This window comes from Coregonus lavaretus, assembly GCF_964263955.1.
Source record: "Coregonus lavaretus genome assembly, contig: HAP1_SCAFFOLD_3238, whole genome shotgun sequence".
In the NCBI taxonomy this organism is placed as follows: domain Eukaryota; kingdom Metazoa; phylum Chordata; class Actinopteri; order Salmoniformes; family Salmonidae; genus Coregonus; species Coregonus lavaretus.
Genome location: NW_028163620.1, coordinates 22,866 through 44,941, shown reverse-complemented (window position 1 = coordinate 44,941; position 22,076 = coordinate 22,866). Strand labels below are relative to the sequence as shown.

General features: G+C 44.3%; 1 protein-coding gene across 1 annotated transcript; it reads left to right on the top strand.

Moving 5' to 3' along the window:
• Positions 1-13,254: 13,254 nt before the first annotated feature.
• LOC311117945 (uncharacterized protein) lies at positions 13,255-19,139 on the top strand (the record flags this gene model as incomplete). The annotated part of the gene is made up of 10 exons (XM_084192837.1): positions 13,255-13,324; positions 13,516-13,821; positions 15,974-16,309; positions 16,480-16,591; positions 17,040-17,134; positions 17,348-17,388; positions 17,706-17,771; positions 18,613-18,699; positions 18,946-19,005; positions 19,113-19,139. The coding sequence occupies 10 exons, from the start codon at positions 13,255-13,257 to the stop codon at positions 19,137-19,139; spliced, it is 1,200 nt and encodes a 399-aa protein (XP_084048963.1).
• Between the last annotated feature and the right edge of the window lie 2,937 nt (positions 19,140-22,076).

Genomic DNA, 22,076 nt, shown 5'->3' with positions numbered 1-22,076 from the left:
TACTAAACACCAGTTTCAAATCCTCATACTCGGGGGGAATATGCAGTGCTGTCATTAGATTCGGACTTTCCACCGAGGTCGCCCCTATGGAAACACCCAGACACCGCCCCTCACACTGGGCAGACCACCCTTTAAGAGCTTTCTCTCGCCACATAATAGTAGGGTCATGGGTCATCAACCAGGGAAGGCCCAGCACTACCGGATACGCAGGAGAGTCAATCAGATAGAGCTGAATCGTCTCCTCATGACCCTCCTGCGCCATCATCTGAAGGGGCGCTGTGACCTCCCTAATCAACCCAGACCCTAACGGACGGCTATCTAGGGCATGAACAGGGAAAGGCTTATCAACTGGAAGGAGGGGAATCCCTAACTCTATACAAAACTGGCGATCTACAAAATTCCCAGCTGCGCCTGAATCTACCAGCGCCTTATGCTGGGAACGAGGTGCAACCTGTGGAAAACAAACAGGCAAGGTTAGGTGCACGACAGAAAGCTCTGGGTAAGTAGGGCGCCTACTCACCTGGGGGGACCCCCCAATGCGTGACCTGCCTTCTCCTCCACCGGGGGACCCTCCCCAACACCTAGCCGCGGTGTGCCCTCCACGGCCACAGTTAGTGCAGGGAACGGCCCCCCTCGGGTTCCTACTCCTCCGTTCTCTAGCGCCAGCACCCCCGAGCTCCATAGGGCTCGGCTCGGAGGTGCTGGAGAGTGGAATGGGCGAACCCCACCCGGGACGTCCACGGGTGGCGAGCAGGGTATCCAGCCGAATGGCCATGTCGACAAGTTGGTCAAAGGTCAACGAGGTGTCCCTGCATGCCAACTCTCGCTGGACGTCCTCCCGGAGGCTGCAACGGAAGTGGTCTATATGGGCCCGCTCATTCCACCCTGCATCGGCCGCTAGAGTCCGGAATTCCAAGGCAAAGTCCTGGGCGCTCCTCATCCCCTGTCGGAGGTAGAACAGACGCTCCCCCGCCGCCTTCCCCTCTGGTGGATGGTCAAACACAGCACGGAAGCGGCGGGAGAACTCCGCATAGGTAGTGGTAGCGGCGTCCATTCTCCTCCATTCAGCGTTGGCCCACTCCAACGCCTTGCCGGTGAGACAGGAGATGAGGGCTGAGACGCTCTCGTGTCCCGAGGGCGCCGGGTGTACGGTGGCGAGGTAGAGCTCCACTTGCAGCAGGAACCCTTGACACCCGGCAGTGGAGCCGTCGTACGCCCTCGGGAGCGAGAGCCGAATCCCACTGGGTTCCGGAGATGGGACAGGAGGACTGACCGATGGGGATGGTTCGGTAGGTGGGGTCGTGGGTACCCCGCTGGTTTCCCATCGGTGGAGAGTGTTCATCACCCCCTCCAGGGCATGACAGACCTGGTTAATCCGATCCTCCTGCCCACGAAGACGTTCCTCCATACCTGCTGTTGGCGCGGTCGCTCCTGCTGATTCCATGGAATGATGCGTGATTCTGTCAGAGTGCTGTGTGTGGATGAGTGAAAGGAATCAAGCGCAGGAACCAGGATGACTTCAACCGTCTTTAGTAATGTCCAACACATGAACAATGAGTCGCCAACCCAACCGGGTGGCGCAAACAATTACGCACAAACACAGTGCGTATAAACAAGAAAAGCGCACGCAGTGCGAACTCTCGAAAAAACAACAACGAGAGATACAAACTCCTCTGAGGCAGGCTGACAATAAACAATCACGCATAACACCTGACCCAAACAAACGAAACTAAATAGGGAACATAATCAAACACAAACAAGGGACAGGTGTTACAAAGAGACAAAACCAAACGAACATGAAACATAGAACGGTGGCAGCTAGTACTCCGGAGACGACGACCGCCGAAGCCTGCCCGAACAAGGAAGAGGAGCAGCCTCGGCCGAAACCGTGACACTGCCCCTTCTCCTCGTTCGGGCAGGCTTCGGCGGTCGTCGTCACCGGAGTACTAGCTGCCACCGATCGATGTTTCTGTGTCTCACTAGTTCTGTCTGTATTGTTCACACCTGTTACTCATTAGGCTTATTAGTTTCCCTATATTACCTCTGTTTTCCCTCCTGAGTGTGTGCATGATTGTTCTTTGTTACGTCGTTTGTTGAGCTGTTGTTTTTGCTCTTCCCTGCGTGGAGGGTTTGCTATATTTACTTGGAGTCGAGTAAAGCCATTTATTCTCAGTTCTGTGTTCTGCGCCTGATTCCGTTTCCCCACTGCACCCAGACGCTGACAGTTGACTCCAATGCTTCCCACAGTTGTGTGAAGTTGGCTGGATATCCTTTGGGTGGTGGACCATTCTTGATACACATGGGAAACGGTTGAGCGTGAAAAACCCAGCAGCGTTGCAGTTCTTGACACACTCAAACCGGTGCGCCTGGCACGTACTACCATACCCCGTTCAAAGGCACTTAAATATTTGTTATTGCCCATTCACCCTCTTAATGGCATACATACACAATCCATGTCTCAATTTGCTCAAGGCTTAAAAATCCTTCTTTAACCTGTCTCTTTTCCTTCATCTACACTGATTGAAGCGGATTTAACAAGTGACATTAATAAAGGATACTAGCTTTCACCCGGATTCACCTGTTCAGTCTATGTCATGGAGAGAGCAGGTGTTCTTAATGTTTTGTACACTCAGTGTACATCATTGTCTATGAAATGACATGCGTTGCTTCTCCCTTGGTGAATTTGTGTCTGTACCTCTGTGTTCAGGTACTCCAGGACTCTATGTGGACCAACAGGAGGTGACTGGAGTTGAAGGAGGCAGTGTCACTGTCTGTTGTCACTATAGTAACACTGTAGCTAAGAAGTGGTTGTGGTGTAAGATGGGTATCTACTATGTCCCCTTGGTGGGAAGATATTCAGGTCTTTTAGATGGAACATCAGTGACATCACAGCAGACCATTGATAACAACAACAGACACATTTTAACAGTGACTCTGAATGGATTGAATATGGGGGATACTGGCTGGTACTGGTGTTCCACAGGTGACCTACAGATGCCTGTTCACATCACTGTCAATCAACTGACCACAACGCAGAGTATCACACCTGCCTCCACCACCACCCCTACCCCCACTTCCACCATCACCATCTCCACTGTCGATCAACTGACCACAACACAGACTGACACCATCATCAGTAAGTAATGAGAGACCAGTTTTAACCAAATATAGTGAAATTAGTTTTTCAAATTCACAGAATTCAACTTAAGTCATTTTGCATACATGATACATTGATATATCACGCTGAAATTGTGTCACTTAAACACTAATAAATGAAATACAGAAACTGTTGAACCTTGACAGAAAAGCTGACCCCTCAAGACATCTCTCTGACCTCACCCACAACTTTAGTTCCTGCTGTGTCCTTTTCCACCTCTCAGGCCCCAGTCAACAACACACACGATGGAGCCCAGGGGTAGGTGAACACTACCACCTCTTTAGTCGGTACTCAATAAGCAAAAAGGTCATTTATTTTAATTATATGATGAATAAATTGTGTTGTTTTAAAATAAAAAACTAAATGCCTTCTATATGCCTCAGTCTTCAACTAACACTGTCTGGTTGCAATTTGCATAGTGTCATGTCCTCAAAGCAATGTTGTTCTTCTACAGATGGGAAAGAACACTCTTCTACCTTCCGAAAACTGTTAATGCAGTGCTCTTCCTCCTGTGCACCATCATTGCTGTGGTGAAGTTCACGGCAAACCGACTCTGAGGTCAAACAGGATGAGTAGAAACTAGATTTATTTAGCATTTGCACATTTTTCATTGAGGGATATGTCTTTACCTTCTTCACCTTCTTCTCCTTCTCTAGCTTTATTGGTATATTTAAATTCTTTGCTAATAAACATTTTTTACTCTTCTCAAGATCATCTGTTAAGAAATTCTGTGAAATTACAGTGCCTTAAGAAAGTATTCAGACCCCTTTACTTTTTCCACATTTTGTTACGTTACAGCCTTATTCTAAAATTGATTAAATAAATAAAAATCCTCAGCAATCTACACACAATACCCCATAATGTTTTTTAGAAATGTTTGCTAATTTATAAAAAATAAAAACCAGAAATACCCAATTTACATACGTATTCTGACCCTTTGATATGAGACTCGAAATTGAGCTCTTGTGCATCCTGTTTCCATTGATCATCCTTGAGATGGTTCTACAACTTCATTGGAGTCCACCTGTGGTAAATCAAATAAAGAATAATATGGTCAATTCAATTGATTGGACATGATTTGGAAAGGCACACACCTGTTTATATAAGGTCCCACAGTTGACAGTGCATGTCAGAGCAAAAACCAAGCCATGAGGTCCATAGAACTCGGAGAGAGGATTGTGACGAGGCACAGATCTGGGGAAGGGTACCAAAATATTTCTGCAGCATTGAAGGTCCCCAAGAACACAGTGGCCTCTATCATTCTTAAGTGGATGAAGTTTGGAACCACCAAGACTCTTCCTAGAGCTGGCCGTTCGGCCAAGCAACTGGGGGAGAAGGGTCTTGGTCAGGGAGGTGACCAATAACCCAAAGGTCACTCTGACAGAGCTCTTGAGTTTCTCTGTGGAGATGGGAGAACCTTCCAGAAGGACAAGCATCTCTCCAGCACTCCACCAATCAGGCCTTTATGGTAGAGTGGCCAGACGGAAGCTACTCCTCAGTAAAAGGCACATGACAACCCTCTTGGAGTTTGCCAAAAGGCACCTAAAGACTCTCAGACCATGAGAAACAAGATTCTCTGGTCTGATGAAACCAAGATTGAACTCTTTGGCCTGAATGCCAAGCGTCACATCAGGAGGAAACCTGGCACCATCCCTACGGTGAAGCACGGTAGTGGCAGCGCCATGCTGTGGGGATGTTTTCAATGGCAGGGACTGGGAGACTAGTCAGGATCGAGGTAAAGATGAACAGAGCAAAGTACAGAGAATTCCTTGATGAAAACCTGCTCCAGAGTGTTTAGGACCTCAGACTGGGGCGAAGGTTCACCTTCCAACAGGACAACGGCCCTAAGCACACAGCCAAGACAACGCAGGAGTGGCTTCGGGACAAGTCTCTGAATTTCCTTGAGTGGCCCTGCCTTGGCCCGGACTTGAACCTGATCGAACATCTCTGGAGCGATCTGAAAATAGCTTTGCAGCAATGCTCCCCATCCAACCTGACAGAGCTTGGGAGGATCTGCAGAGAAGAATGGGAGAAACTCCCCAAATACAGGTGTGCCAAGCTTTTAGCGTCATACCCAAGAAGACTTGAGGCTGTAATCGCTGCCAAAGGTGCTTCAACAAAATACTGAGCTTTCATTTTTTAATTTGTTTATAAATTTACATTTTCTCAAATTTCAAAAAAATTGTTTTTGCTTTGTCATTATGGGGTAGTGTGTGTAGTTTGATGAGGGTTAAAAACAATTTAATCCATTTTAGAATAAGGCTGTAACGTAACAAAATGTGGAAAAAGTCAAGGGGTCTGAATACTTTCCGAATGAACTGTGTAGGAGGTAATTTGCTGTGTTAGAGCCAACAATATAACGTTTAGCTCAGTGTTTAACATGATGTCATGGAATGAGTTAGTTTACCAGAAACCTGCCTTGTGGTACGGCAGTTTCCTGAGCTAACTTTAACACTTTAGGTTGGAGGACATCTGAGGTTTTGAGCTGCGTCTATGACCAGCTTTCACCTCTAAGTAGAAGGCAGTCATCACTCCATCTCTGCAGCACCTGCCCTCTCAATTCTATAAATGTCTTTGTGTAATCATTAGTGACCTATTTTCCAGCAGAGGGTAACAGGATAATAGTGACTCTTGGTCCCAAAGAGCCCTTAGAGAATGTTGGAAGCTGAAAACATTGTAGTGACTATGAGTTTTGGGTTAAACTAGTATATATAATGCAATAGTTGCTATCTTTCACTGAGGGGGGCATGTACACAAATATTTTGAGCTTTCTTCAGGATAAAACACACACACGTTTGTTTTACTGTATTTGTGGGGATCAAAAAAGTATGCCCATTCAAAATCCTATTTTCCCTAACCATAATGCTAATTCTAACCTAAACCCTAACCGTAACCCTAAACCTAACCCCTAAACCTAAAATAGCCTTTTACCTTGTAGGGACCAGTGAAATGTCCCCACTTGTCCCAACTTGTCCTTGTTTTACTGTCATTGTAAGGACATCTGGTCCCCACAAGGATAGTAGAACTAAACCACACACACACACACACACACACACACACACACACACACACACACACACACAAAACAAGGTTACATTTTAATTTGTTTGTTTTTAGCATGATTTATGAATCCTGAGTTCTTGAGTTGTTTCGTAGTTGATTTTTGGTCGTCTGGTTTACTGTAACAAATCCTCTCCTTGTTGAATCAGAGCCTTGGACTACTATTCTGTCTTTACCTTCTCCAGCTTTAATGGAAAATATAAATGCTTTGCTAATAAACATTTTTAAAGACATTATACTGTTCTCAAAATAATTTGTTACAAGATTATGTGCTCTGTGAGTTTAGGTGTGAAATTGTTGTTTCAGAAATAGTTGGCTGTGTTGGAGCCAACAATAGAATTTATAATCAGTAGTTAACATCATGTCATGGAATGAGTTTACCTGAAACCTGCAGCCTTCTGGTACTGCAACTTCCTGACATAACTTTAACACTTTAGGTTGGAGGACATCTGAGGTTTTGAGTTGTGTCTACTGTGACCAGGGTTCATTTCCTGTATAGAAGGCAGCCATCACTCCATCTCTGCAGCACCTGCCCTCTCAATTCTATACATTTCTTTGTGTAATCATTAGTGACCTATTTTCCAGCAGAAGGTAACAGGATAATTGTGACTATTGCTCCCAAAGAGCCCTTGCTGAAAGGGGCAGTGCAGTCAAAAATGTGAGTTTCTTGTTTGTTTTTAAATTATATTTCCACACAATGAGGTTGAAATAATACTGTGAAATTGTAACACATTTGGATAATGCCCTTTTAGTGTAAGAGCTTTTTGAAGAAATAAACGCCAGGATTTTCAGATGTTCAAGTGGGATGGAGTTTTTGACCCACAGAATGACATCACAATCTGAAATGATTATTCTGATTCTGTTTTATTTGCATATGTATCCTCCTACTTTGAAGGGGTAAGCTGGGTAGGCTCTAGTCCAGTGGCGGCTCCTGAAAAAATTCTCAGGGGGGGCAATTTTTCTGATGATTTAGGTGACCTACACACATTTTTAAAAAGATATGTCCAGCAACAACATGAAGACAGGGGCAGCATATAAGTCAATACCAGAAGCATTTATTGACTGATCTCAAAAGTGTTGGCTTACAAAAGCAAAATAAGTTATCACAGTAAAAATAATCAAGGGTGTTCTTTCACATTCCTCAACACTGCATAAACAATATGTATGGCTTTGTAAAAATGAACAACCATATTCTGGCCAATTGTATAGATTTGTAAATATGAACAACCATATTCTGGCCAATTGTATAGATTTGTAAAAATGAACATGAACAGATTTTTTATTTTTTTGAATGGCAGTACCTTTCAAACATGTCTGCTTGCAGTAAGGTAGCACTCACAAGGTGGCCAGAGAAAGAGAACCTTTCTTTGGTGTGATCCAGGATGGTGTTGCAGACCTCTTCAGACAGCCTCTGCTTCTCCTCTTCTCTCAAAGCTGTTCTGGGTCTTTTGGCTCCTGTTGCTTCTTGCAGCTGCTGTTGAGAGGAGTCCCTGAAGGCAAACAGACCAATGTGTTTGTTGGCTTTGTACAGTATTGTTGTCTATGTGATGCACAGGTATATGCAATGTATCCATGTATAGTACAAATACTTCAGTTCCACTTAAAATGGGCAGGGATGCATAAAGTCTTTAGTGTTTAAGTTAGCCTTTGTGTCTCACATAGCCTGGATGTTCAGCACAGTATACAGTGGTGCTCATAAGCTTATGATCCCATGCTAAAGTTGACTAAAAAGAGGAATAAAAAAGAAAAGAAAATTGGTGTCCTTAAAGGTTGGATTTTCCAACTTTTTTAATTAAGTCATTAAGATCAATTTCCAAAAGATGATTTTTTTATTTTTTTATTCCTCTTTTTAGTCAGCTTTAGAATGTGTTCATACACTTATGAGCACCACTGTACAGTACACATAGTATATAAAATAAGATAGATTACACCACTGGCCATATATAATGAGAATAATGTAATTTCAAACACAAATGCAGTCTCCTTTCATGCATACATTTTCAAATAAAGCTCTGCTTTGAGAAAGATCGAATGATATTGTTTAATCTTTATCTTACCTTATGGCCTGCACACTGCTTGCGAAGCTGTCGAGGGCACGTTTGATAAAAGACAGCATCGATGTCCTTCTTCTGTAGCTTCTGGTACGGTGGGCTGGTCAAATGAACCCAATGAACCCGTCCGGATGGCTTCAAAACATTCTATGAGGTCGTCTCGATTCTCGTAGACAGTGTTCACGACTCTGCTGTTGCTAACCTCATCGTTGTGGCGGCGGACAGCTAGCCTGTATCCCTCATCCAGTTGAGTGGCAATATTCACTCTCCCCAAAGCAGACAATCTCAAACAGCTATCAATGTGGGTCTTTGACAGCTCATTTTTCTTAATCTTTTCTGAAAGATGGTGCATGTCGGTTACACCAGTCGCTGTCCAAGCGGTGCTGTCTGCCGTGCCGCCTTCAGGGTGAAAGAGTAGTTTCTTAGTTACGTTCATGGTTACGTTACGTTACGTATGACGAAAGCGCGTAAGTGCAAGCCCTCAGAAACCCATAGAGATTGTATTGAAAGCTCTGAAATTTGAAAAAAAAATATTTTACATTAGAGGCTATGAGAGACTTCTGGGCGATTTTCAACCTGACTGAAATCGCCCCAAAACAGGCGGGGACATTTGAAGCACGACTTTAGCCTGATTGGACATTTAGTGGCTGGCAGATCAGACGTGAACACTGAACTACTGTTGCCGTGATATAATTGATTAGAAAAAAAATCCCTTCCTTTTCCCGTTTGGCAGTGCGTCGCCCATATCGCCCTATTGAACACACCGCCCATGCTCTAGTCTATACAATCCTCTCCGCCAATCAGGGCTCTCTATTTAAATATATTTAAATTTGTATCAACACGCACACATGATCACACAGAGCATTTCAATGTCAAAAGGAGGCTCAGGAAAATAAATCATGAAAAATGTATTTTTGATTTGTTTTCATGAAATGAACAAAGACAGTGATTTAAAAATAATATGAAACTGCATGGGGGATTTGAACAACGTTGTAGTGACTATGAGTTTGGGTTAAACTAGTCCATATGATGCAATAGTTGGTATCTGCCACTGAGGGGGGCAGGTACACACAAACAGAAGCAGGAAGAGTTAAAGTGAGGTCTGTGAACATTGGGAAGTAGAGTAATTCTCGACTGGTGCCTTTGTCCTTGACTGATCTACACATTAGTACATTTACATTTACATTTTAGTCATTTAGCAGACGCTCTTATCCAGAGCGACTTACAGGAGCAATTAGGGTTAAGTGCCTTGCTCAAGGGCACATTTACGTCATTTAGCAGACGCTCTTATCCAGAGCGACTCACCAATTGGTGCGTTCACCCTATAGCCAGTGGGGGGGGGGGGGGGGGGGTAGAAGGATTACTTTATCCTATCCCAGGTATTCCTTAAAGAGGTGGGGTTTCAAATGCCTCCGGAAGGTGGTGAGTGACTCCGCTGTCCTGGCGTCGTGAGGGAGCTTGTTCCACCATTGGGGTGCCAGAGCAGCGAACAGTTTTGACTGGGCTGAGCGGGAACTATGCTTCCGCAGAGGAAGGGGAGCCAGCAGGCCAGAGGTGGATGAACGCAATGCCCTCGTTTGGGTGTAGGGACTGATCAGAGCCCGAAGGTACAGAGGTGCCGTTCCCCTCACTGCTCCATAGGCAAGCACCATGGTCTTGTAGCGGATGCGAGCTTCAACTGGAAGCCAGTGGAGTGTGCGGAGGAGGGGGGTGATGTGAGAGAACTTGGGAAGGTTGAACACCAGACGGGCTGCGGCATTCTGGATGAGTTGTAGGGGTTTAATGGCACAGGCAGGGAGGCCAGCCAACAGCGAGTTGCAGTAGTCCAGACGGGAGATGACAAGTGCCTGGATTAGGACCTGTGCCGCTTCCTGTGTAAGGCAGGGTCGTACTCTCCGAATGTTGTAGAGCATGAACCTGCAGGAGCGGGTCACCGCCTTGATGTTGGCGGAGAACGACAGGGTGTTGTCCAGGGTCACGCCTAGGCTCTTCGCACTCAGGGAGGAGGACACAGCGGAGTTGTCAACCGTGATGGCGAGATCATGGAACGGGCAGTCCTTCCCCGGGAGGAAGAGCAGCTCCGTCTTGCCAGGGTTCAGCTTGAGGTGGTGATCCGTCATCCATACTGATATGTCTGCCAGACATGCAGAGATGCGATTCGCCACCTGGTTATCAGAAGGGGGAAAGGAGAAGATTAGTTGTGTATCGTCAGCGTAGCAATGATAGGAGAGGCCATGTGAGGATATGACAGAGCCAAGTGACTTGGTGTATAGGGAGAAAAGGAGAGGGCCTAGAACTGAGCCCTGGGGGACACCAGTGGTGAGAGCACGTGGTGCGGAGACAGCTTCTCGCCACGCCACTTGGTAGGAGCGACCGGTCAGGTAGGACGCAATCCAGGAGTGAGCCGCGCCGGAGATGCCCAGCTCGGAGAGGGTGGAGAGGAGGATCTGATGGTTCACAGTATCAAAGGCAGCAGACAGGTCTAGAAGGACAAGAGCAGAGGAGAGAGAGTTAGCTTTAGCAGTGCGGAGAGCCTCCGTGACACAGAGAAGAGCAGTCTCAGTTGAATGACCAGTCCTGAAACCTGACTGGTTTGGATCAAGAAGGTCATTCTGAGAGAGATAGCAAGAGAGTTGGCTAAAGACGGCACGCTCAATAGTTTTGGAAAGAAAAGAAAGAAGGGATACTGGTCTGTAGTTGTTGACATCAGTGGGATCGAGTGTTGGTTTCTTGAGAAGGGGAGCAACTCTCGCTCTCTTGAAGACGGAAGGGACATGGCCAGCGGTCAAGGATGAGTTGATCAGCGAGGTGAGGTAGGGGAGAAGGTCACCGGAGATGGTCTGGAGAAGAGAGGAGGGGATGGGGTCAAGCGGGCAGGTTGTTGGGCGGCCTGCAGTCACAAGTCGCAGGATTTTATCTGGAGAGAGAGGGGAGAAAGAAGTCAAAGCATAGGGTAGGGCAGTGTGAGTAGGACAAGCAGTGTCATTAGACTTAACAAACGAGGATCGAATGTCGTCAACCTTCTTTTCAAAGTGGTTGACGAAGTCATCCACAGAGAGAGAGGAGGGGGGGGCGGGGGGGGGAGGATTCAGGAGGGAGGAAAATGTGGCAAAGAGCTTCCTAGGGTTAGAGGCAGATGCTTGGATACTGTGTCACACACACAGACTCAAACCTTCACGACTCCCCACCTCTTTGACGGGGCCCATGCCCACCTCTTTCACCTCTATGATGGGGCCCATGCCCACCTTTTGGCCTCTTTGATGGGTCTAATGCCCACCTCTTTGACCTCTTTGATGGGGCCCATGCCCACCTCTTTCACCTCTATGATGGGGCCCATGCTCACCTCTTTGACCTCTTTGATGGGGCCCATGCCCACCTCTCTGACGGCCCCTTGTCCACCAGCTCTTTGATTTCTCCCTCCCCCTTGCTGTCTATCCTGCTCCTTGTTAAAGTAATTGCAAGTGTTCACACACACCTTTTTATATGGTGACCAATAGTGGTTGCACTATGTTTTACATTTTAGTCATTTAGCAGACGCTCTTATCCAGAGCGACTTACAGTTAGTGATTGCATACATTTTCATACTGGCCCCCCGTGAGAAACGAAGCCACAACCCTGGCATTGCAAGCGCCATGCTCTACCAACTGAGCTACAGGGGACTATGTGAAATCAATTAGTACTAATGAATATTCATTATGTATGGTTATCATGTATCATACATGTCATTTAGATGTTTATACTATACAAACACACATTGTATTTCTGTGGTTCTCAAAATCCATATATAGTAGACAAACCAGTCAAAAATCAATAGGTTTACCAACGGTTAAGTGACTAACCATTAAGCGCCGTTGAATTAGGTGATGGTCAAATGTTTTTAAAGAAATGAGAAGAGAATCATATGAAATGTATTGTGAGCATTGCATTGTTAAAGGCAATTACTTTATATGAAAGGTATTTCTAGATGAAACACTGATCATGTTTGGTGAAAAGGTTTGTGTGATTTTGTGTTTTGTACTTAGTCAATTGAAAATGTGCTTAAAGTTTTGAAAAAACAGCATTTTTGATGATCTGTTTTGAGTTTTGTACTAAGAGTTGTGAAATGTTACCACATACATGTGAAAATAGTATGAAAGCGATCCAAAAAAAAATCATGAATATTTTTAAAGACATTTTATTCTTCTCAAGATCATTTGTGATTTTGAGAGTGACATTCTGATGTATCTGAAGTAGTTTGCTGTATTGGAGCCAACAACAGAATGAATAGCTCAGTATTTAACATGACATTATGGAATGAGTTTAGCTTAAACTTGCAGCATTCTGAGCTAACTTTCACACTTATGCTTAGAGGACATATGTGGTTGTGAGCTGTACATTTCCTGTATAGAAAAGGGAGAGAGACAGAGAGCGTTCTTGTTGAACGTAAAACCACATCAGACTGGGTTGTGGTCCGGAGGACCCTGAACCATGAACCTGGTTTAAAATGAGAGTCTGTGGAGGTCTTGGTCTAGTCCCCATCACTACATCTCTGTAGCACATGACCCCTCAAATCTATCAATGTCTAGCACACAGAGTACATTTATCATATCGTTTCTTATATACCGAAATATAGATTTTTGACAATGGAAATATTGTGCATGTCACCCAATTATCAAATCTTTGTATCATTAGTGGCCTATGTTCCAGTAGAGGGTAACAGGATAGTAGTGACTCTTTGTCCCAAAGAGCCCTTAGAGAAAGCTGAAAGCTTAAATAAATTACATTGTAGTGACTATGATTTTGGGGTTAAACTAGTCTATATAATGCAATAGTAGCTATCTGCCACTGAGGGGGCCATGTACACACAAACAGAAGCAGGAAGAGAGTTACAGAGAGTGAAGTCTACTAACATTAGGAAGTAGAGTCATTCTGGCTGGTACCTTGGTACTTGACACACATTTGTACTCAGGTACCATATGATATACCAGGCAGACTGAAACCATAAACATGGCTCTTCATCTCTCCCTCCTCCTCCTCTTCCTCATCCTCACCCTCATCATCTTTGTACTCTCAGCAGGTAAGGTTACTATTTCTACGAATTAAGGGCGAAGTCCCCTGGGTCTATTCACTTAAAACACTGTATAATCAATCTCAATCATGAACGAGCTGTGTGTTGGAGCAATGTGATTCATTTTGTATTTTTCCTTTGTACAGATTCTGTTAAATGTTAATTCTAATTAAATGTGTTTTGTGTTGATGTGTCCACAGTGAGGCATGTGTCTGTGCAGACAGGAGGTTCCATCACCATCCCATGTCACTATGATCTGAATCACATCAACCATGTGAAATACTGGTGTAAAGGATTAGGTTGGGATGTGTGTTCTTATGTGGTACGCACTGACCATCCTAAGAGCAGTGGTAAGGCCTCAATCTCTGATAACATCAACAAGAGAATCTTCACTATGACCATGACTAACCTGAAGTCACAGGACTCTGAGAATTACAGGTGTGTTGTGGAGATCAATAGAGGACCAGATATCAGAATACAATGGTTCTACCTATCTGTCACTCCAGGTAAGATCCCTTCACTGTTTGTATCTAGTAAAGTAGAATGAATAGTGCTCAGCAATGTCCTATGGATTGTCCTGTAAACCTGCAATGTCAAATACAAAATAATGACCCAATTATAAATATCATTTTACAACAAATGAAATGATAAATGTGTAACCAGTCTGAAATTCATAGACAGAGCTATACTGTATACGTAGGTGCATGTCACACCCTGGCTATGGGACTCTAGTTGTTGAGCCAGGGTGTGTTTGTTCTATGTGGTGTGTTTCTATGTTGGGGGTTCTGGTTTGTTTTCTATGTTTGCCTTAGTGACTCCCAATCAGAGGCAACGAGTGTCAGCTGTTCGTTGGTTGTCTCTGATTGGGAGCCATATTTAAACTGTCTGTTTTTCATTCGGGTTGGTGGGATTTTGTTCCGTTAAGGTTTGTGTTGTGTATAACTTCAGGACGTCACGCATCGTTGTTTATTGTTTTTGTGTCGTGTTCAGTACAAATAAAGTATGTACGCTTATCACGCTGCGCCTTGGTCCTCCTCCTTAGACGATCGTGACAGAAAATCCCACCAAGATGTGACCAAGCAGCGTGTCCAGGAGCCATCGCCAGGGAGATCTCTAACAGATCTCCTTCGCCTCCTCGACTGGGTCAAGCCGAGTGAGGAGGAGAAGGGCTTGACCTTGTGGCAGAAGGGCGAAAGGCTGGCGAGGGACATGGAGACCTGGTCCACGGGTAGGGGAGACGCCCAGAAATTTTTTAGGGGGGGGGCTAACGCCGTGGACGACGGGCCAGCAGGAGACCGCGGCCCAGCGGATTGGCAGAGGAGGACGCCAGGTTACGGGAGTCACTGGTCACCAGGGGGAAGGAGGTTGTAGAGGCACGGCGAGAGGTACTGGCGTGTGTTGCCAGTCCGGTCCGGCCTGTTCCTGATCCCCATGTAGGGCCAGTGGTGTGTGTTCCCAGTACGGTCCGGCCTGTTCCTGCCACTCGCACCAAGTCAGTGGTGCGCGTCGTCAGCCCGGTCCGGCCCATTCCTGCTCCCCGCACCAAGTCAGTGGTGCGCGTCGTCAGCCCGGTCTGGCCCATTCCTGCTCCCCGCACCAAGTCAGTGGTGCGCGTCGTCAGCCCGGTCCGGCCCATTCCTGCTCCCCGCACCAAGTCAGGGGTGCGTTTCGTCAGCCCGGCTCGGCCCGTTCCTGCTCCCCGCACCAAGTCAGGGGTGCGCTTCGACAGCCCGGCTCGGCCCGCTCCTGCTCCCCACACCAAGCCAGTGGTGTGCGTCGTCAGTCCGGCACGGCCCGTGCCTGTTCCACCGGTGGCTGGTCCGGCACCGGTCAGAGGCTTCACGTCGGAGCTAGAGCAATCAGCTCCACCAGTGTTCAGTCCAGCTCCGGCCAGCAGGGCCAGACCAGACCAGGGGTACTTTGGGGGGTTAGAGAAGGAGTGGGGGTCAAGTCCGGAGCCAGAACCGCCGCCGAGGAGGTATGCCCACCCAGCCCTCCCCTGTTTTGCTCTTTTTGAGGCGCGGTCGCAGTCCGCGCCTTTAGGGGGGGGTACTGTCACACCCTGGCTATGGGACTCTAGTTGTTGAGCCAGGGTGTGTTTGTTCTATGTGGTGTGTTTCTATGTTGGGGGTTCTGGTTTGTTTTCTATGTTTGCCTTAGTGACTCCCAATCAGAGGCAACGAGTGTCAGCTGTTCGTTGGTTGTCTCTGATTGGGAGCCATATTTAAACTGTCTGTTTTACATTCGGGTTGGTGGGATTTTGTTCCGTTAAGGTTTGTGTTGTATATAACTTCAGGACGTCACGCATCGTTGTTTATTGTTTTTGTGTCGTGTTCAGTACAAATAAAGTATGTACGCTTATCACGCTGCGCCTTGGTCCGCTTCCTGTAACGATCGTGACAGTGCAAGAACTGACCGTGTTTTGAAGCTGGACAGCGTTTGTTTACAAAACAAGAATATATTTGGGGTCATGATGGGGTAACAGTTGAACTAAACTCGTGAGGCAACCAATCAATGGCTATATATAATTATTATGAATTCAAAAGACTAACAATGGATGTACCAATCACAGACTGCAGCTTTAAGGAATTTGTAATGAGCCTGTTGTAAAAACACTTTTTTCTTCTCTGAATTCTTGTTTTTTACCTCTGTGTTCAGGTACTCCAGGACTCTATGTGGACCAACAGGAGGTGACTGGAGTAGAAGGAGGGAGTGTCAATGTCCGTTGTTACTCTAGTAACTCTGGAGATATAAAGTGGTGCAGGATGGGTGGTGATTGTGTGAGTTTGTATTCTGGGACTTTACATGGAACATCAGTGACATTAAAGCGGACTAGTGATGCCAACAACAGAAAAGCCTTAACAGTGACTATGTGTGGACTGAAGATGGAGAACACTGACTGGTATTGGTGTGGAGTGGGAAAACTACAGATGCCTGTTCACATCACTGTCAGTCAACAAACTGCAACACAGAGAACCACTACAATGACGTCAAGTGAGTAGATCAATCACATACTTTATGATCAAACATGATTCACTTTGTTTTATCCAGTGGCATCATCTGGAATTCATTTTAATATTAACTATGAATGTGATGTTGCTATAAAACCTGACTATCTGCTATCCCAGTAATTTCATTGATGGCATTGTTATTTTATCTCACAGCAAACCAAGCTCCAACCAATCAACAACCCTCTGCCTCTCCAACTGCTGAGCCTGTTCAGACTGACAAAACAAGTCAAGGAGCTGAGGGGAACATGGAGGACGTCCACCAGAGGTTATTATCACTCATTCAGCTGTATTATCCCACATATTATGGCAATTGTTAGATAATATGAACACAAAGAAACATTACAATTCCATCATACACTACAACAGTTAAAGATAACCAAACACCGTCCCTAAATGCATATAGAGACTGTTAGCACTTCCTCTTGGGTATATATTTTACTTATGTCATGCAGTATATATTATATATTCTCACTCGTTTGCAAGGGCAAGTAACACACGCAAAAAAAACGTTATTTGTATAGTAATAATCTCAATAATAATCATATCATCTCTTCAGTTGCATGGTCAACTTCCACACATGTGAATAGCTAAATAATTGTTCCATTTATCAGAACAGTGTAAACAAAAAGTTATTACCTTTTCACAAATGATCAATTTATAATGATCTATTTTAATTGTATTTTTGATTCAAGTTCTTCTATGTAATCCATCAGGTCCATAGATGTGAAAGTCCTACTGATTCCTTGGGGCATGTTGGTGGTGGTGACAGCTGGTATCCTAGTCACATGGAAGATGTGGACAAAGCATAGTAAGTAGTCATTTTATGTGAATATAAAAACGAGAATAGTTTAGAAAAATACAAAACGTATTGTCATTGTGAACAACAGTATATTGCTTGCTTGTGATTTATCTTGAATGACAGAAAGTATTTAGAGGAATTGTCTATAAGAAATCCATTCAGAGGTATTATTGTACTATAACAAACTCAGAAGTAATTGACATCTCCCTCTCTTTATTCCAGAGGACAATAAGGCCAAGGACCAGACAACTAACAACTCAGTGGTAGGATACACTTAATTTATTATATTCTATTATTTTCAACCATCTGCTTTTCTGTTCATGATTTGGAATCATCAACCATTTGACTCTAGTGTTACCTCTTCAGTTGGTTATCAATGAGTTGACATAAAAGGTCCCATATTCTGAACCCAAGGTCTTATAACACTCAAGACGTTGACAAATGCTGTTTAAAAGACAGAGATCAGGAAGTTGTCAGTTCACTAAATATATCTGTGACTGCATCCTATCATGGAAACAAACTGTGGTTTAGTTGGTAAATAGACAAGTCCTGTATCTCTTTGCTATTTATTTCTTTGCAGTCTGCTGACCCTGAGCAGGACATTTCATACAGCACAGTGAGCCACACCAGAGAAACAGCACAGCAGGTACAAACTGAATAAACCTGGTTTAGGTCTGGGGAGATATTGGACTAGTACCAATCACTCCATCTCTGTGGTGTGAGTTGGGGTTTTCTCTTTATCTCTCTCCTCCATCTCAGCAGTGTGAGCTTGGGTTCTCTCTCTCTCTCTCTCTCTCTCCTCCATCTCTGTCTCTCTCCTCCCTCTCTCTCTCTCTCTCCTCCATCTCTCTCTCTCTCTCTCTCTCCTCCATATCTTCAGTGTGAGCTGGGGTTCTCTCTCTCTCTCTCTCTCTCTCTCTCTCTCTCTCTCTCTCTCTCTTCCATCTCTTCAGTGTGAGCTGGGGTTCTCTCTCTCTCTCTCTCTCTCTCTCTCTCTCCTCCATCTCTTCAGTGTGAGCTGGGGTTCTCTCTCTCTCTCTCTCCTCCATCCCTTCAGTGTGAGCTGGGGTTCTCTCTCTCTCTTTCTCTCTCTCTCCTCCATCTCTTCAGTGTGAGCTGGGGTTCTCTCTCTATCTACTCAATTCCTGCAGTGTTGAGCTGAGTATCTGAAGTTCCAATACTCAGTCTTCCTATGCATGTAGCCATATGTTTACCTTCTGTCCTGTCCATTTCTCAGAGCCCAAACCCAGACAGCCACCATGACGTGATGTACAGCACTGTGATGCCTGATCAGTTCAAGACAGAACAGAAGGTCAACATATGGCTACATGCATCGTTGGTCTTAGACAACATTATGGCTGTTTGCATCTGTTTTAGAAAACAATTGTATTTACAGTATATTTTTCTGTCTTGGAACAAGCAATATATAAATGTATACTATAACAATACAACAATAGGTTTTTGTTATCTGGGTCTCTCTCTACCAGCAGGCCCCATTTCCTGAAGATGATGATGATGTCACATACAGCACTGTCATCCCCCAGCACAAGGCCCAACTAAAAGTACAGGCCAAGGTAAAGCTGCTCTGCTGATTAGCCACAGCTAGTATTATGTTATCAGAAACAACAGTAGGTGATTGTTTCCTCAGTGTTAATATAGTCATGGTTATGTCACCATTATACCTATAGGCATAATATATCACCTTTATGTCACATATCACAATTACAACTGTCTTTCACAGAGAACTGTGTTTTTAAACTGTACTCTCCGTTATAACAGAACTGTCCCTGTTCACCTCTCTACCTGCTCCTCCTCTGTAGGCAGCAGAACCAGATGATAATGTGGTCTACAGCTCACTAGCTCTACAGGTGACCACACAGGTCAGTGTTGGTGTCTCCTCTGTCTGTTTTACCAGATACCGTTATCATTGTCTATCCGTAAGATGACAGTGTTGTGATTGTGACTGAATGTTTCTCTTCGTCTCCAGCAGAGGGCAACAGCAGCACAGCAGTGACTGACTGAGTGACCTTGGTGGAGTCCTTATCCTGGAAGGACAGCCCACTCCCCTCTCCTGTGTCACAACATCTATTTCAATTTAAGGGCTTTATTGTTAATGGAAACATATGTTAACATTGCCAAAGCAAGTGGAATACATAAAAAACAAAAGTGAAATAAACAATAAAAAATGAACAGTAAACATTACACTCACAAAAGTTCCAAAATAATAAATATACTTATAATGTGATATTGAGTCTATATACATTGTTGTAATGATGTGCAAATAGTTGAAGTACAAAAGGGAAAATAAATAAACATAAAAATGGGTTGTATTTACAATGGTGTTTGTTCTTCACTGGTTGCCCTTTTCTTGTAGCAACAGGTCACAAATCTTGCTGCTGTGATTGCACACTGTCGTTTTTCACCCAATAGATATGGGAGTTCATCAAAATTGGATTTGTTTCCGAATTCTTTGTGGATCTGTGTAATCTGAGGGAAATATGTGTCTCTAACATGGTTATACATTTGGCAGGAGGTAAGGAAAGCTTTTACTATGTACAGACTCATTGATCATAGCCTTGCTACTGAGAATGGCCGCCGAAGGCAAACCTGGCTCTCAAGGGTAGACAGGCTATGTGCACACTGCCCACAAAATGATGTGGAAACTGAGCTGCACTTCCTAACTTTTGGGTCAGTCACAGTGGTCAGGTATTCTGCCGCTGTGTACTCTGTTCAGGGCCAAATAGCATTCCAGTTGCTCCGTTTCTTTTGTAAATTATTTCCAATGTGTCAAGTAATCATCTTTTTGTTTTCTCATGATTTGGGTGGGTCTAATTGTGTTGTTTTCCTGGGGCTCTGTGAGGTGTGTTTGTATTTGTGAACTTAGCCCCAGGACCAGCTTGCTTAAGGGACTCTTCTCCAGGTTCGTCTCTCTGTAGGTGATTGCTTTGTTATGGAAGGTTTGGGAATCGCTTCCTTTTAGGTGGCTGTAGAATTTAACGGCTGTTTTCTGGATTTTGATAATTAGCGGGTATCGGCCTAATTCTATTCTGCATGGATTATTTGGTGTTTTACGTTTTACACGGTGGATAATTTCGCAGAATTCTTCATGCAGAGTCTCAATTTGGTGTCTGTCCCCTTTTGTGAATTCTTGGTTGGTGAGCGGACCCCAGACCTCACAACCATGAAGGGCAATGGGTTCTATAACTGATTCAAGTATTTTTAGCCAGATCCTAATTGGTATGTCGAATTTCATGTTCCTTTTGATGGCATAGAAGGTCCTTCTTGCCTTGTCTCTCAGATCGTTCACAGCTTTGTGGAAGTTACCTGTGGCGCTGATGTTTAGGCAGAGGTAGGTATAGTTTTTTGTTTCATCTAGGGCAACGGTGTCTAGATGGAATTTGTATTCGTGGTCCTGGCAACTGGACCTTTTTTGGAACACCATTATCTTTGTCTTACTGAGATTTACTGTCAGGGCCCAGGTCTGGGAGAATCTGTGCAGAATATCTAGGTGCTGCTGTAGGCCCTCCTTGGTTGGGGACAGAAGCACCAGATCATCAGCAAACAGACATTTTATGTCAGATTCTAGTAGGGTGAGGCCAGGTGCATCTATCTGCCTCCAATATGCTTCTGTCATACCTCTTAACCCACCCCAGAAAGACCCCTCTATCCTTTTGTGTCCATAAACTACTGAAGACAGTCTGCTGTGTTAGTTTTCATTGTCACCACATACACTATCTGTTATAGTATTTATGTGTCACCCACCTTTTACCCTTGTCACTTGTTTTTTACATGTTCATCTTATTTATCTCATGTATCTAGTCAAATGTCCAACACCTGTAACTAATCATGATCAAGAGTGTAAATTAAATGTACAAGCTGTGTAACAAAATAATTATGATGATGATGATGCTGAATACAAAATGTGTTGAAATAAATATGTATTAGGTTAAAACTAGACCATAAAATACCATTGCTGATATCTGCCACTGAGGGGGACATGTACATTCAAACAGAAACAGGAAGAGAGTTAAAGACAGTGAGATCTGTGAACATGTAAAGTTATACACTTTTTTTTTTATTTCACGTTTAATTCACATTAGTTGAACTCAACCAAATGTAAATCAAAACTAGATGTTGAACTGACGTCTGTGCCCAGTGGATAGTGCCACGGTTCATTGGTACTTCACTAACCCTGGTGGTATGAGGTGGTGCAGGCTGGGTGGTAGTGGTTCCTGTGTGAGGAGCAATTCTGGAGCTTTAGATGGAAGATCAGTGACTTTAATCAGACCACTGATGCTGCCAAAACGTTTAAATCATGACTGTATGTCTAGCAAATTACTGTGTGTGTTTATTTAATGAAAATAGCTTCAAATATATTTTTTATAATTTCTTTCCCTAAACCTTATTTTTCCATTGAAATGCTTGGTCTGGTCGTGTGGATGTGTTGATACAAATGTAAATATATTTACATTTACAGACCTGATTTGCGGAAACGATCATCTAGACTCCCCCTTCAAAGTAGGAGGATACATATGCAAATAAAATATGACTGGTCATTGGTCAGAATAATCAGATCAGATTGAGATGCGATGCTGTGGGACAAAAACTCCATCCCACCTGAACAGATTTTGTTTTCAAACAGCTCTTACACCAAAAGGGCATTATCATAATTTTCACAATTTCAGAGTATTATTTCAACTTCATAGTGTGCAACTATCGAAAAAAAAAACCTGTAATATCATGTTTTTCACTGCACTGCCCTTTTAGCAGGGACTATGAGTGGACTGAAGATAGAGAACACTGACTGGTATTAGAGTGGTAGAACTAGAGATGCCTGTTCACATCACTGTCAGTCAACAAAGTATAACACAGAGAACCCCCTCTATCAGTAAGTTAAGATAGAGAACACTGACTGGTATTAGAGTGGTAGAACTAGAGATGCCTGTTCAAA